At 56.6% G+C, this 16,318-nt stretch overlaps 1 protein-coding gene across 1 annotated transcript in view; it reads left to right on the top strand.

Moving 5' to 3' along the window:
• The window catches only part of HIVEP3 (HIVEP zinc finger 3), a gene marked incomplete at both ends in the record, with an annotated part of 48,628 nt that extends 34,103 nt beyond the window's left edge, over positions 1-14,525 (top strand). Inside the window, 4 exons of the mRNA XM_084243171.1 lie at positions 1,203-1,378; positions 7,419-7,505; positions 11,596-12,494; positions 13,716-14,525. Of these exons, the coding sequence (XP_084099297.1) occupies positions 1,203-1,378; positions 7,419-7,505; positions 11,596-12,494; positions 13,716-14,525 (1,972 nt within the window). The remainder of the gene's footprint in view (positions 1-1,202; positions 1,379-7,418; positions 7,506-11,595; positions 12,495-13,715) is intronic.
• Between the last annotated feature and the right edge of the window lie 1,793 nt (positions 14,526-16,318).

Here is a 16,318-nt window from a genome sequence, read left to right as displayed (position 1 = left end):
CAGGATTGAGTCCCAGCTGCTGTCACTTCCTCACCATCTCCCAAGCACCCCTGCCCCTCAGTCCCAAAGCTTTGGTGCCAAACATGCCAGGCAGGGGCATGTGGTCTAGGATGAGTGGGCAGGCATCTGGCTGACTGTGGGAGGCCTGGGCAGCAGGCCGAGAGGCCCCTAAGGATCTCAGGCTATCAGACCCCAGGCCTAATGAATCAGAAAGCTCTCCCTGGAATTAGACGAGGCCTTCCTCCCAGAGTCCCATCAACTAGGCAGCTTCCCCTACCACATGGTGGGGAGACTTGCACACTACAGCATTAGACCTACAGGGCCTTTTGACGAGGAGCCTCTTGAGTGAGCCTCAGTGGGCTCAGCGGGTGCACCAGCCTCCTGCCACCAGAGGCTCCTGAAAGCTTTGGCACCTCCCTGGGACACCAGATGATCCTGAAAGCCATGTGAGAGCCAGGGAGCTAGAACCTAAGTCCTGAGAACTTGTAGCTCAGCTGTGATGGGTCGGGGAGAGAGCACATGGCTGGGGACTGGGCTCCTGGCTTCCGCACTCTGAGGACAGGAAAAGATGGCCAGCCCCATGCCTCTCCTCACGGGAGTGTCAGGGGGCTTTCTGGTGAACTGCTGTAGGCTTGCTGTGGCTCATGGAGGGGGACAGACTCTGGGGCAGGCAGGTTCAAGTCCTAGTTCTGCCCACTTCTGGCTCTGGCTGTGGGGCAAGTCTCCTGTCTTCTGGCACTCAGGCTCTTAAAGGCCTTCCTGGTGATTGTGAGTTAAGTCAGAGAAGCACCCAGCAAGCGTGAGCACTTGGGCAGTGGCAGCTGCTGTGGTTGTTACCATTTTATTCTCTTGGTTATCTGATGTCTGGTGGCCCAGAGTGGCTACTCTTTGTGGGCAGACGCTGGTGCCAAGGCCACCTGGGACCTGTGGCTTCACGTCTTACAGGAAGCACCACAGTGTGCTATCAGTGGAGGGAGAGGAAGGGGCAGCCCCACCTGTCTGAGAGGCAGGGCAGGTGCAGAGGTCTGCAGTGGGTCCCCAGGGCAGCTCGCCCCAGCCACTGTGGCTCTGTCTGGTTCTGCAGCCTCCATTCCCAGTGCCCTACTGCCTGGACATAGCTAGGAAGCGCGTGCATCTTCTGAGGTGGGGACCTGCCTCTTCTCCTCCTGTTTTTCTTTTACCATGACGCCTGTTGCTCATAGGTACAAATCAAACGAAGAGTATGTATATGTGCGAGGCCGCGGCCGAGGGAAATATGTTTGTGAGGAGTGTGGAATTCGCTGCAAGAAGCCCAGCATGCTGAAGAAACACATCCGCACCCACACTGACGTCCGGCCCTATGTGTGCAAGCACTGTCACTTTGCTTTTAAAACCAAAGGTAAGAGACAGTCGGCTGGGGCACTGTCCCTGCCCACTGTAGGGAGCTCCCCTCTGGGAGCCCCAGCACAGAGCTTAGGGGCCCAGTCCTCTCTGCCTGAGGCCTGGACACCACCCCCCCCCCCCACTTTCCCAGGGGCAGAGCAGCTGGCTTCAGACTGGGCTGAGGCACCCCATGGCTGCCCAGCCCGTCCTCTTGGATCCTGCCCAGCCCCCTACCTGCACGCTTGCCCCATTGGGCTCCGGTGGCACCCTGTGCACAGCACTTGGTTTTGATTGTATCTCATCACTGCCTCCCTCCAGTTGCATGTCTCCTGAGCCCTTTATCCACCAATCTGATGGGCTCCTGCATCGACAGTTGTCACTTCACTCTTGCATTTGGAAATCCATTCCACTTGAGCCACTGAACACACTCGCATCGTCACGTCTCATGCCAGGGTCCGCCCCCCTCCACCACCCTGCCACTCAGACCACGCTCCTACTCCGCTGGGCTTCTCTGCGGCTGTCAGCTCAGGGCCCAGCTCTCCCACTCAGCCTGTCATTCCAGGCCCCAGCCACAGCCAAGCAGGTCAGCACAGGGCCTGGCGGTTGCCCATGAAAGGAAGGACAGGCCGTGGAGGGTATGCATCCCAGAGAGGTGTGAAAGACGGTGGCGGCCTCGTCTGCTGCAGCCACCAGGACCCTGGTGCGGACAAGTGGGGCCGAGTCCATGGGACTTGGGTTGAATCCTCCTCATTCTGTGGCCCCTCCTGCCACCACTGGTGGCTCAGCTGGTGACCTAGCAGGCCAAGATGCCTCAGAGAGGGGCCTGGGCTCTCTGCTCCCCTGGAGGCTTGGACCTCCATGCTTTGCAGGTTCCTGGGTCAGGGTTTGTGCAGAAGGGCCTTCCCCTGTGAGTGAGTTGGGGCCTCCAGGCCAGCCTCTATAGGAGCCACGTTGTTTTTCAGTGGATGGAACTCGAGTGCATTGGGCTTTGCCGCTTGTCGACTTTCCTTCTTGGATAAAGCCGTTACAGCGAGAGAGCCTGGACGCAGCTTTGAAGAGGCCCCTGTAGACCTCAGCCTTCCTCCCTCCTCCTCCGCCTCTCGCTGCCTGACCCCTCCATTCTCACTGTTTTTGGTCAGGGAGCAGTTGCCACAGCCCCGGCCCCTGGCTAGCTCCCATTCACAACCCCCTGCCTCTGTCTTTTCACCATCGTGCTGGAGTAGAGCTCAGATTTCCCACCAGGCATTTGGTCTGAATGACGACGTCTGTCCTCCTTGCCCTGGTCCTTTTCTCTCTTGGCGTCTCGTAAACAATGTTCCAGGACACCACGCCTGGGAGAGCATCTGGAGCCTGCACACTGCTCGGCCTGGCACACCTCAGCCCTGCACATGGACTCTGTCTGCCACCTCCCCCCCACTCTAGCCCCTTCCTCCAGGTGTGGGCAGCTAGTTGGGACTTTATGGGAGAGCGATGAGAATAATTGACTAACAGATTAACAGTCTTTAAGTCAACACTAAAGTGCTCTTGTCCAAGTCCCTCTTGACAGTGGAAAAAGTGGGTCCCAAGAAATGAAGGTGACTGTTAACACAAGAGCTGTAACTAGAACCCAGGCCCCTGTTTTGGGGCCATCACCCCCATTGTCTTCCTCTCCATAGCAGTCCCCCTCCCTTCTCTGGAAGTGGCAAAAGGCTCCAGTCAGGTGGCCTGGGATGGGTCACATCTGCTGTCCCTGTTCCACATGTGACCCGGTGCCACAACATCCCATGAGGCCAGAAAACCCATCTGGCTGAGCTCCTGGTCTCCCTTAGGGGTCCCTATTCAATCCCCTCTGCTCTTTTGGAGATAAAAAGGAGGCCTGGTCCTTTTTTGCTAGGTCTGAGAGCAGCCTGAGTCTCTGGCAGGAACACCCCATGGCTGCACGGGAAGGCAACCAGCCTCTCTCCAGTCCCTTCCTGGGTTCTTCTGAGCCAGCACAGCACAAGCCCTGGTGGGTCCTGCATGCATATCCTGAGCAGAAGGGCTGCAGACCCTGCACTGCACTGGGCGTGGAGCAAGTGGGCTTTCCCACACTGCCCTGCAGGCCAGACCCTGGGGGCTTTGTTCTTAGTGATCAGGTAGTGTGCCAATCTCTTCCTCAAATGCTCATAGAGGCTTCTGGAAGAAAACTCCTAGAATCAAAGTAGTGCTCAAATCTGAAATGGTTGAATCTCAAACTCCGTGACTACAGAGAGGGATCGGTTGGGGGCTGGTTCTTGGCAGGTTGAAGCTGAGAAAGCTCGCTCTGCTCACAGGGGTGTGGGAGGAAGGGGCAGGACACTGGGACTCCTGCATTTGCTGGGCCTTATGTCTTCCCGAAGTGGTGCGCCCTTCAGCCATCAGCTCCTGGCCCTGTCAGGCTGCCTCCGTCTCCGCCTGTCCCTCTCACCCCCACCTCTGGCCCAGGCGGCTACCTCAGAGCTGAGGCTGGGCCTGGCAGTCCTTGGGCCTCCGTCACCACCGCCTGGCTCCACCAGGCCAGGGGAGCCCTTCCTGTCCGTCTCTGTCTGCCTGTCTGTGTCTTCGTCTCTGTGTTAGACGTTGTGGCAGCAGCTCCAGCCTTCGGGTACTAGCTGAGGCGTGTCAGTGGGTGGGGCCAGGAAAAGGCCCCCCTGGAGGTAATTGTGGAGGTCTGGGGGTTCTACTTCCTCTTCTCAGAGGTTCCTAGAGGCCAGCATGTGTCAGATCCAGGCCCTTTGTCAATCGCCTCAGGGAATAGAAATGGCAGGAGCAAGCAGGCCTCAGACACAGCAGTTCACAAGGGTGGCGGGCAGAAGGTTGGTCAAAACCGAACGAGCAGACAAGGGTCAGTGGCTGATACTGTCAAGGGAAATGCCGCCTCTTTCAGATTCCCATCATTTTCCATCTGCTGCCTTTCCTCCTCATTCCAGGACTGTCGGCCTTCTGGGGGGTGGGGTGGGAAAGGGGAAAGCTGGGACAGATGTGGGGAGCTATGGACTCTGCTTGACAAGCCATGGTTCCCCCACCTTGACAGGCATCCAGATAGAAACAGACCTCTGAGGCTATTTGGTCACCTCCCTCAAGTCACAAGGAAAGGGGTCCAGGGAGGGGAAGTGGGAGAGGTACCGGGAGCGCTTGGGACTGCTCATCCATCGTCACCCTGTAACCCACAGAGCCTATCCAGACAGTGACCTCAGCCTCCCTGGCTCCTCCCTGCAAACTCCAGAGGTGGGGGCAGAGGAGAGGCAGGTCTGGAGGCTCTCTGCTGTCATCCCTTGGGAACCTCTAAGCCTAGAGTGAATGGAAAGTCATGTGCATCACAAACCTCATCTCAGCATCTCTCTCCTCCACACCCTCCATGACTCAGTGTGGCGGAGTCCCTGGGTGCTCAATCAGGGTAATTGTCATGGGGGAAGGGACATGGCGTGGTGGGCATCTGCTCTCTGCCAGGCATTTCTACAGCGTTATCTCATCAACTTCTCCTAACATCCCCAAGAGGTAGGTATGACAACAGTTGCTAGAACTGGGGCTTACAGATGAAGAAACCCCGAGAGTACACAGCCAGCAAGTGCAGAGCCCAAACTCAAACCCAAGGGCCAAGACCATCCAGCCCCTCAACTACCCTGGGTCCACTCCGCCAGTGTGGACCAAGCAAGCCCCCGAGACCTGGTTCTAGAGGGGGCTAACTAGCAGGGTGGCCTGGGCCTGTTGGTTCACCACATTGGTCAACAGGTACCCCCCCCACCCTAGGCATCCCAGCAGCTGAGATAGCTGATGGCATCATCAGCACCTGGGCCCAGAGTTAGACCAGAAGGAAGGAAAAACTTGGGTCTGGAGGGGGGTGGATTACAAGGTCTGTGAGGCTCCTTCCTACACTTTGCTTCTGTGTTGGGAAGGGCATTTCCACTTGTGGGCACTGCACACAGCGTGTGCTCGGCACCTAACTTGGTTGAACAGAGACCCAGACCTTCCAGGCTGAAATGTACAATAATGTCGGAGCCAAAACGAGAAGTATTCATAGTCATCTGTGATCTGAGGTTGTCAGGGAACCGGGGGCTGGTTCCAGAACTTCAGGGGGTAGTTAGTGTCTCTGGCCCAAGGGAGACCCCAGGTGCCTTTTACCACCTCTTGTCCTGTAGGCTTTGCCTGCTCACACCAGTGAGGGCAGATGCCAAGGAACTGTTGAGGTCCCTCTGGCCCTAGGACGACTCTGGAAGTTTTTGGCTATGTGCCACCTTTGCCAGGAGAAGATCCAGGTGCTTGTGCAGTTATAGGAGGAAAAGCTGAGTTGGAAAAGATGCAACCTAAGACTCATGAGAGGGAAGAAGAAAAACAGCTCCTCTTCCAGCCCCACTGCTGCTGGCCGGCCCTCCTCGTGAGCCCCAGCCTACAGTTCCCCTTACCCGTTCAGTAAAACCCTAAAGAAGTCTCCTTAAAACTCTCCAAATGATTCACAGACACCCTCTGACCCATCTCTCTCGCCTCACCTCGCCATCATCCCTCTGTCCTCCCAAGCATCCATTTCTCCATCCTCTCGCCTAACAGTTTGCCTTCCTATCCATTTATCTTGCCACTTGTTTTCTCGCACCGTCTCTCGCACGCTCCCACTTGCCCTCATGCCATTCTTCGGCCTACCTGTCCATAGTGTCTACGCTCCTGCCTGCCCGCCGGCCCATGCGTTGATAGGCGCGTGCGTCCCGCCAACCAGCCTTTTCCCTTCTGCCCATGTCTCCAGCCTCCTCTCTAGGTCTCCACCCTCCTGACTTTGCTGATGCATTTCCATGTCTCTTTCCATTTACTGTTATCATCTACTCATCCGTCCTCACCTTTCTGTCCATCTGCGTCTCATCCAGGATCCCACTCCTCAGTCCATCATCCTGTTCTTCCTTCACTCCATATTTTTCCCATCCACTTACCCACCCATACAGCCGTCTATCCACCCATCATCCACCCATCCCCTGCGCATATATTCTAGGTGTCCATTCTTCTTTCTTCCATCCTCCCAAACTTACCAATTAATCATAGTAGTGAGCCAGAGCACCTCAGAGAATTTGTAATTTATATGTGGACAGCCATCTGGAAATACAGCAATCTGCAGAGCAACCATGAGCATGTTTGGAGGTGGCTGCTGAGCCCAAAAGAACATCCCGAGGCCGCTGACCCGCATCCTCCTGGGGCAGACTGGGGTGCTGTACCCCTCCTTCACAGCGCCCGTCTGCCTGTGAAGTGCTGTGTGCTCGTGGGGGAAACGAAGGTTTTGCTACTTTTGTCCCGGCTCCACAGAGGGGCAGGGCCTGCACCTCGGCCTCGGGGATGGTCTGACCACTGGGCTGTCAGTTACTCCTGAGGACCTTGGAGGCATGGAGCCTGGCAGAACCTTCTCTGCACGCACCCTACTGTGTCTGCACTGCATGGTGACCTGGGGGAAAAGCCCAGGAAGGGGACATGAGTTCTCATGAAGTCCAGGCTTGGGCTTGTGGCTCCCGGGCCCTGTCTAGCAGACTTTCCTACACCTTCGGCTCTCTCTTCACTTCTAATGTAACTTTGGTTCCTCTTCCCAAACCCTAAGATTCTTTCCTGTGGGCTGCCCTAGAAGTTTCCTCAGCCAGAAAGGAGACCTCAGAGCTCCCCACCATGTCGGCTAATGGGATCCTTTGTACTCCCAGTGTTTGAGCTGACCAGTAGTCCTGCTTGGTGAATGTCATGCACTCAAGTAAACCCAAAAGCAGGAAAAACCTATTGCACATAAATTATCTTTTAATTTCTTGCTTTTTTTTTTTTTTTAACCAGCATCTCACTTCCTCATTCTACCGCTGGTCCCCTCATAGCCCCGTGCCCCCAACCTGTCTCCCAGGCACAGCCTTGAATGACATCCACGGCTCATATTCCAGCCTGAGAACCTGGGCAGAGGGAGGCCCCAGGCCTGCCCAGCCCCTGCAGCCGGCCAGGTCTCAACGGATCTGGAAAATCATGACCTGCAGCCAGGCACTGCCTCTGCGTGCTCCAGGCCTGCCCCCGGCCCTTCAGCCGAGCCTGAGTCAGTTCTCATTTCCTTCCAGGGAATCTGACTAAGCACATGAAGTCGAAGGCCCATAGCAAAAAGTGCCAAGAGACGGGGGTGCTGGAGGAGCTGGAAGCCCAAGAAGGTAATGGACTGCTGACGCTAACTCTCCCAGCCTCCTCCCTGCCTCCCTTCCCCCTCCACTTGCTCCTCCACTCTCCCCTCTTCCATTTGTCCCCTCCCCCTGCTCCCTCTCCTCTCCCGTCCTTGTCCTCCAGGTCTCCCAGTACTGGGAAACAGAGGTTAAGGTCACAGAGGGATCACCCCCCACCCTGCTAACACCCCTGCGCACTACACAGCTGTTGCGATTTGGCATCCCAACCCACCGTGCAAGTTGCCCACTGGCACCCCTGGATGCTCAGTGAATGTACAATGAATAGACTAATACATGAGCAATTACGTCAACATCGATGGATCACCCACGATGTGTCAGGCAGGTTCTGAGCACGTGCCTGAGCAGATCTCACAAAGACACAGGCACATGCACTCCACAGCCACATCACACCTGCAGGTTCTGGCCTGGGCCTGACACCAGGGCCTTTTAGAGCTGCAAGGCTCTCAAGAGAGCCAGAGTCAGCATTCCCAGACCCCCTTGTGGCCCCACCTCCTCCTACCTCCCCGCATTGTGCCCAGGTTGTTGTTCTCCATCCACAGCTAGAGGCCTGAGAAGACAGGTCAGAGGAGAAGGTGAGTCAAAGGCGGTGGCCTGCTCGGCACTGCCCCACTCAGCACCCAGAGAGGAGGCCTGAGGGGTTTTGGGGCACAGATAGAGGGCCAGGCCCCCAGCAGGGGGAGGCCTGCACCAGGCAAGCCTTTGACCAGATCCCCTAAAATCAGAGTCAGGATTAAAAAGGGTGTATATGTGTCTGTCTGTCTGTCCCTCTGCCATGTTCTACTTTTTTTTTTTTCTTTATTTGAAGATGTATTTACAGTCTTACAAAAGAGTTAGGTCATGGGTCCTTTTATTCCATTAAACCAACTTTATTGAACAGAACACAAAGTACTTGGGGCTCTTTCCCCAAAACAAGGATGTGGAGTGACCATGCTTATCATAGCAAGAACATCAGGCCATTTATAGATGCTATTGCACTGAATCCTCATCATGGGGAGAGACTCATATGACTCCCATTTGAAGTTGAGGAAGGTAAAGCTAAAGCTGTGGCCCAGGGTGACACAGAAACCCTGGCTCACCCACCCCGATGCCTGGTGGACTGGTCAGGGCACCAAAGCCAAGAGTCAGGGGGTGGGAGGATGGGGGGGTCAGCAAGTTGCAACTGACCCCACAGCAGGTATCCACTAAGGGACCCAGAGCTGGTCCCTGCCCCTCTCCCAGCCTCAGTTTCCCAATGAGCAAAAAAGGAATGGCTGCCCAACCTTAGGATGGAGTCAGTGCATTCCTTCCAGGAATAACTCCCCCACGTGCCACCCTGTTCCAGGCGTTCTGGGTGCTGGAAATTCATTCCTGAACTCAGGAAGCCCTCATCCTAGAGGGGAACTAGGCGTTGAGAAAATGTGGATGGACAGGGACAGGGTATGAAGCCAGCAATGCAAGGCCAGAGAACCAAGTGAGGGCTGAGAAGGTGGTGTGAGGGTCTCAGCTAAGGGGTCAGGAAGCCAGGCAGAGTTTGGGGATGGGCTCTCTTGGCAGGGGAAGGTGAGGTCAGAGAGAACTGCAGCAGGGCTGTTGGACCAGGAGGGCTGAGTGGAGATGGGGGAAGGGGTCCAATTCTGGATAAATTCTAGAGAAACAGCCTGCAGGCTTTGCTGACACACGGTGGGGAGAAAAGGGGATGCTGAAAAAAGAGAAACCAAGGATGACTCCGAGGCTCATGGCCTAAATTGGACGGTAGAATTGTCAGTTCCACGAGGAAGATGCAGACAGGAGCCAAGCACAGCCTAGAAGGAAAGACTGCCCCCTGGTGGCCAGCTGGCGCTGCAGCCCTGCCCAGATAGTGAGGTTGAGCAGCAGCGCCACCTTGTGGCCAAATCACTTAGTGTGACGCACGGTTACTGTCCCGTGCAGCCCCAGACCTGGCTGGCTTTGTGGTGCCCTGGTAGTGATCCCAGCAGTGGCCCTCAGCGCCAAGAGGAGCCTTGAGTTTGGACTGCCCGGATACAGGCATCCCATAGAACCCTGCAGGAGCCCAGAAGTAAGGGGTCTGGCAAAACCTGCATGGGAGAGGGAACCCTCAACTCCCATCACTTCCTCATCAGTGAAAAGGGTCTTTAAGAGGCCTCCCTGCAGGATATCTGGAGATGCTGGTCCTGACTCTCTCCCTAATATCACTGCCTCTGACCTAAAATGCTTGCAGTGCTACAAGCCTGCTAAGATTTTTGGGTCCTTGAGATGGTAACAGCTGAGGCTTAGTGGGTACTTACTCTGTGTCAGGCTTCACAGTCCCCCCAACAGCTTCACCAGGTGTTTTTTTTATTACTCTCACACTCATTTACAGATAAGGAAACTGAAAACAGAAAGTACATTATCCAGCACCACGTAGCACCTAACCCTTATGCCACCAGGAAGGCCCAGGTAGCGAGGAAGGGATGAGGAATGGAGCTGGGATTCCAGCCCAGACCATTTCTGGCTTCTCAGTATGTAGAAAGTATTTTTAAACTGGCAGTGTCATAATACAGGGTTGTGAACCTGAGTCCTGATGCAGCCACTACGCCTGAGTGATCTTGGGGAACACTTACCCCATCTGGACCTGGATCGCCCCTCATGTAAATGAGGGATAAGGCTAGGAGAATTCCTGGGGTCCCCTAAAGTTCTATGCAGGGAAATAAATGCCTGGAGCAAAAATGCATTGTGCTTTGTACCCCAGGTCCCCTCCCCACCCAACCCCCAGTCAACTCATCTCTCATTACCTGCTTCCATGGCCTGGGGACCCTGCCCTTAGCTCATGGCCCTCCCTTTGCCTGCCATCCCCAGCTCCACCAGTGGTGTTTGACATACAGCCTCTGGACGTACATGCCCGCTGTCCATTCCCTGCATCTTACTGTTGCCTGTGGAGCTATTTTGTAGGTGCTGGCTTTCCGGCCCCTTGGCAAGTCAGCACGGCGGGGTTTGGAAGCCTGCTTGCACAGTGGCCTAGTCAGCTTATGGGTCCCGCTCTCTTGGTCAGTGGTGGGATGAGTGCTGGCGTGTCTGAGTGAGCTGGTGGGCTGGCTCAGCCCTCTGTTACCAGCACTCACTCTGTAGGCCAGAAACACAGGCTCATCACACTCTAGCCTACCTGTGAGCCTGGAGGACCCCGTCCTGCAGGAGTCTGCCAGGGGGCCAGACTTAGCAGAGATTCCTGTTGCTGCCCATTTCAGATGTACCCAAAGTGTGAAAGGCGACCCAGAGGCTTGGGGCTGTTCCATGAGAAGCTACACTAGGTGACTAATCTGGCACAGCCCCACTCGCCCTGGCTGGGAGCTGCCTGGACTTTGCAGAGGCCCAGCTCTTTTGGACAAGAGCAGCTGGATGAGGCCTGTTCTATAGCCCGAGGCCAGCTTAGCCAAAACTCCACGGAGAGCTGGGCCTGTCACCTGCCAGATGCCGTCATACCAGCCAGTGGCCTCCTGGCCACATCAGCAGATGTATTTCAGGCTGACTGCAGCTCAGGGCTACTGTCTCGGCCAGCGTGACTGAAATAGCAGATTTCATGGATGTATTAAGAGTGACCATGATTACGTGAGCCCTTGCTATATGCTGGGGGTACATTTACTGCTCTGGGTAAATCCTCTGAGGTGAGAGTATCACAGTCATTTGATAAAGGGGGAGACTGAGGCACAGCAAAATGACTTAACTTGCACATGGTGGAGCCAACACTGAATTATTAATAAAAAAAAAAGCTTGTCTTATTTGCTATAGTTCAATCCCAGCCCCACTGCTTACCTTACTGCTTACCTACCTCAGTTTCTCCATTTGTACCATGAAGTGCTGACCTCACAGGATTCTGGAGGACTAAATGAAGTAATGCATGCAAAGCCTTTAGAACTGGACCTGGCACAAGGTAGATACAAGTAGTTATTCACCATGATTATTGACAGAGTCTTCCCCAGATCTGTCATGTCCCACATCCTCTCAACAACCTTGTTGCCATGGCTATTTGCAGACCAGGAAACTGGGGCTTAGAGAGGAGTAGTATTGGGGACAAGGGTGACCCTTGGTCTGTTGTGTACCCCCTCAGGAACCAGTGATGACCCGTTCCAGGACTTGGAAGGGCGAGAGGGCTCAGAGGCCGTGGCGGAGCACCAGTTTTCAGACCTGGAGGACTCGGACTCAGATTCAGACCTGGACGAAGATGAGGATGAGGAGGAGGAGGAGAGCCAGGACGAGCCTTCTGGAACGTCCTTGGAGGCACCCCCACCAGGCCCACCAGACTCCTCGCCCGTTCAGGGCCCTCAGCCCCCAGACACCGCCTCTGGTGACCAGGCCACACAGGGCAGCTCTGTCTCAGAAGTCAAGCCCTTGGTAGCTGGCAGTTGCTCCACATCCAGCCAAAGTATCCTGTGCCTCCCCCGGCTGGGACCAGCCCCTTCAGGCCCCATGGAGAAGGACACAGGCTTGGCCCTGAGCCCCAAGACCACGTCCCCAAGAGGGTCATGGTCCCCAAGCAAAGAAACGGCCAGCCGCCCACCGCTCATCCACAAACACTCACTAACCAAAAGTGACATGTCTCCCCAGCAACATTCACCGGCCCGGGAGTCACAGGCCTCAGCCCCAAGCCCTCCTGGCACCCAGATAGGCCCTCATCCTTGTGGGTCTCCAAGACTCGAGCTGTCTCCTCTCACCCGCCGCCCCCTGGGAAGGGAACTGCCCCCTGGAGTGCATCTGCCCCCGGAACGCGAGCGTGCCACAGACCCAGGCCCCCCCCGACATTCGCCCACCAGGAGATGGTCTCCGGGCCAGACTAAGTCACCGCCACCATCAGCGCTGCCAGGAAAGTGGGCCTTGGCCGGGCCCGGCAGCCCCTCGGCGGGTGAGCCCGGCCCAGGCTCGGGGCTGGCCCCGCGGGCTCTCTTCCTGCCCGTGCCTCTACCTCACAAGCTCCTCGGCAGAAGCCCCGAGACCTGTGCCTCCACATGGGTAAGTGCCTGCCCCAGCGCAACCGCGTCAGTTCTCACCCATGCTTGGGCAGTGGGGGGGACTCCTGGCGGGACCCCGCAAGTATACTTCTCAAGGCACCCTGCTGCACCTAAACAGCCCTGCCGGTTTAGTGGTCACGTGTGATAGCAGATGTTGGCAGGCACAATGCTGGGTGCCTGAAAACAGTTAATTTTGCCTCAAAAGCAGCAGAGCATGGACTCTAGAACTGGGCTCCCCGGGATCCAGTCCGGGGTCTACCATTTCCAAGTAGTATGGCCTTGAATGTGGGGGTAAATACTTGTTCCATGCTCCTCTGACCCCAACCCCATCCTCCTGTGTGCTTTGAGCCACTGGTAGACTTAGCCACAACCGTCACACCTCCCACATCTGTCACCAGCACATCAGAGACACCACAGCCCATACCAGCCCTGTCCAGCCATCAGCACTTTCACTGTCGCCATCACCCAGGCCACCTCTGCCATCTCGACACACCACCATGCCTCGCTGCCGCCCACCAGCTGCATCAGTGTTGTCATATCACCATAACTGTTGTCACCACCATCCCCGTCACTGCCATCGACGGCATCACGGTCACCACCAGTGACCCCAGCACTGACATCACCACCCTTATAGCTTACCTTTACCACCCAACATCTTACTGTCGCCACATTGTCAGGACCCAACAGCACCTTCACCACCAGGAGCATCGGCGCCATCATTCAGAGGCCAGCTGTGAGAGGAGCGTGATCTAGGAATCTCTGCTTGATTTGTAACTTTGGGTCATGTTAAAATTCCTGGAGGCAGGAGGTCAGGAGCCTTGAGTAGGAGCTCATGGCCAATGCTAACACTGGGTCAAAATCACTGTAGGAACGGGAGAGGTGGTGAGCCGAGAGAGATGGCCCTGCTCATGGGGCCAACAGAACCCTGTCTGGTCAGGGCAGCGCCTTCCTCTGGAGATAGGCCTGCTGGCCGGAGGCAGGGAGACCATGAGGCCTGAGTATGCTGGGGGGGTTGGGGGGGTGGGTAGGACTAGCCTGTCCCAGAGAGTGCAGCCAGCAAGGGGTGGCGCCATGGGCAGGGAGCTGGGCCGCCGGTTCAGGCACCAGCTGAGCTGGGACTTCCTCTGTGGCCCTAAGTGCCTGTTCCTCACCTCTAGACCTCAGGCTCTCCCGGGGCCCAGCTCGTAACCCCAGCCTTACCCTGTCTTGTTTTTGACTCCAGCAGAAGGTCGAGTCCCGAAGTCCCTCCTGCTCACCTGGCCCTGCTCATCCTCTCTCCTCCCGAACCTTCTCCGCCCCCCACGACTTCCACGGCCACTCCCCATCCCGGACAGAGGAGAACATCTTCAGCCACCTGCCCCTGCACTCCCAGCACTTGACCCGTGCCCCGTGCCCCTTGATTCCCATCGGTGGGATCCAGATGGTACAGGCCCGACCAGGGGCCCACCCTCCCCTGCTGCCGGGCCCCACTGCGGCCTGGGTCAGTGGCTTCTCAGGGGGTGGCAGCGACCTAACAGGGGCCCGGGAAGCCCAGGAGCGAGGCCGCTGGAGTCCCACCGAGAGCTCGTCTGCCTCCGTGTCCCCCGTGGCTAAGGTCTGCAAGTTCACACTCTCCTCGGAGCTGGAGGACAGGGACTACCCCAAGGAGAGGGAGAGGACTAGCAGGGGCCTGGGCAGACCTCCCGACTGGGAGCCCCGTGTGGCTGAGGTGCCGGCAGAGCCCACACACAGCCTCTGTACCCCGCCCGAGGCCTTGCCCTGGCCACCCCGGGGCCACCGGCCAGAGTCCTGGAGCCCCCGCTTGGAGTCACCACACACGGTGGCTCACCCCAAGGCCTCTGCCATCCCGCCGCTGGACCGAAGCAGTTCCGTGGGCTGCCTGGCCGAGGCTTCCTCCCGCTTCCCTGCCCGGAGGAGGAGGAACCTCTCTGGGGAACCCAGGACCAGTCAGGGCTCCCCTGAGCCCTCAGGAAGTGGGGAGCCTGGGGCATCTCCACACCAGCCGGAGTATAGGGGCTCCCCAAACACGTAGCCTCTCTCCGGCCGCTTCAGCATCTGGCTTCCGGTGTTCGGCAACAGACATTTCCAGACAACTTCCTTCCTCAGTTCGTCTTGCTCCCATGGGCTCCCTCTCATCTGTCCATCCGTCCAGGCAGCTTCTGCGCAGCTCCCATCTGTGATAGCGTCCCACGTATGCAGTTACCTGTGCCTTTTTCTATACCTTTTGTTGCTTGAAAAGAAACAAAACACAAACACACACACATATACACACACAAAACCCACAAGGAGTTTGAGGCTGTGAATATTTTGTGCTTTTTTGAGAAAGGGCGCAGGTGGGGGCCTCACCCTCAGCTGCGGAAGCTGCGGCCACCGACCCCCGAGGCTGGCCAGGGGCAGCCCGTCGCTGAGGGAGAGGGTGTGCACTGAGGGAGGAAAAAAGCAAGAAATTTTAAAATATCTATCATTAAATATGAAAGCAAGCTCTCCTCTGTACAGATCTTTATGGTTCCTATTTATTGCCGCTGTATCCCACCCCAGATAGTGGTCAGCCCTCTCGCTAGCAGAAAGCCCAGTGGCCCCAGGCAGAGGGACACAACCTAGGCAGGAAGACCCCACACGCCTCTATGGGCAGGCTCAGAAAAATCCAACTTTCTTCCCCCCAAGAACAATTTTGAGAATGTTGCCTTTCCTAGGACTTCATCAAAAATAAGAGATGAAGGTAGAAGGCGGGAGCTGGCTGGTTCCCTCAGGGCTCCCGAATGGCCAGATGTCGGAGTCATGGGCCCATCCTGGCGTTTGGCCGGTGGGCTCCTAGCCCCCACCCACGACCTCCCACGGCACCCCTGCTCCGAGCCCCTAACTGGGAGAGGAGCCCTCGGTTCATCCCCTGGTTCTTGAGCACCTGACTTGGGCCTCGCTGTCTGGACGCCAGCCATGGGCTGCGTTCCTGTTCTAGAAGTTGCCGGCAAGGCTGAAGTGGCAGGATCCAAGCCCGAGGGTGCAGATCAAGGCCTGCACCTGAGGCCAGGGCTCAGGTTTCATGTCCTATTTGGCCCCTGGGATACAAAGGGCCCTGTTTCCTCCTGAGCTGGGCGTTTGCAGGGATCTGGGTCCCTTTTTTGCAACAGAACGGGCCCCCTGCCCCCACCCCACACACTGCACCCAAGGATGTGCTGACACCATGCCCGGTGGGAACCGCCCATGTCTATTTGTGGGCTTCAATCCCTTTTAAAAAATAAAATTAGAGAGAGAGGGAGGGAGAAGATGATGTTTGATACTTGCCCCAGCATCTTCAGATTCTCTGGACCTTGAGAATTAGTTCTTAGTCCTAAGTCATTTGAATTCTTCTACAAAGCAGCCCGTACAAGCCTGTGTCTCCTTCCTCATCCCCATCGCCACCTCTGAGAAGTTTCCCAGCGTTTCCTGGGGCAAAAATCTGCTCTGTAAGAAAAATATAGGACCAGAAATGAACATCCCAAGTGTATTTACCCTGCCCTGGGAGAGGTGGGCTTTTCCCCAACCTTCCAGAAATTATATTCTTTATCCTACAGGGGAGAAAGCACCGGGGCCATGTCACGGCCCACCCAGGCTGGGAGCTAATGCCACTCTCTGGCTGCGGGGCCTCCTGAGCTGGTCTCCAGTCCTCTCCCTGGTTGTATATCACATGTCTTCAGGGGGCTCCTGAGCTGCTGATGCTGTCAGACAGGACATAAGAAGGTGGGGAGTGTTGGGGCGCTTCCAGGAACCCTGGGCCTAACTCCCTGTCCTGCTAGTTCAGGACTTCCCCTGCTTGACTCCTGCTGGGTGGGCAAATCGGCCACAGGT

The sequence above is a fragment of the Talpa europaea genome (assembly GCF_964194135.1).
Source record: "Talpa europaea genome assembly, chromosome: 9".
Lineage (NCBI taxonomy): Eukaryota > Metazoa > Chordata > Mammalia > Eulipotyphla > Talpidae > Talpa > Talpa europaea.
This window is presented reverse-complemented; position numbering and strand designations above follow the sequence as displayed.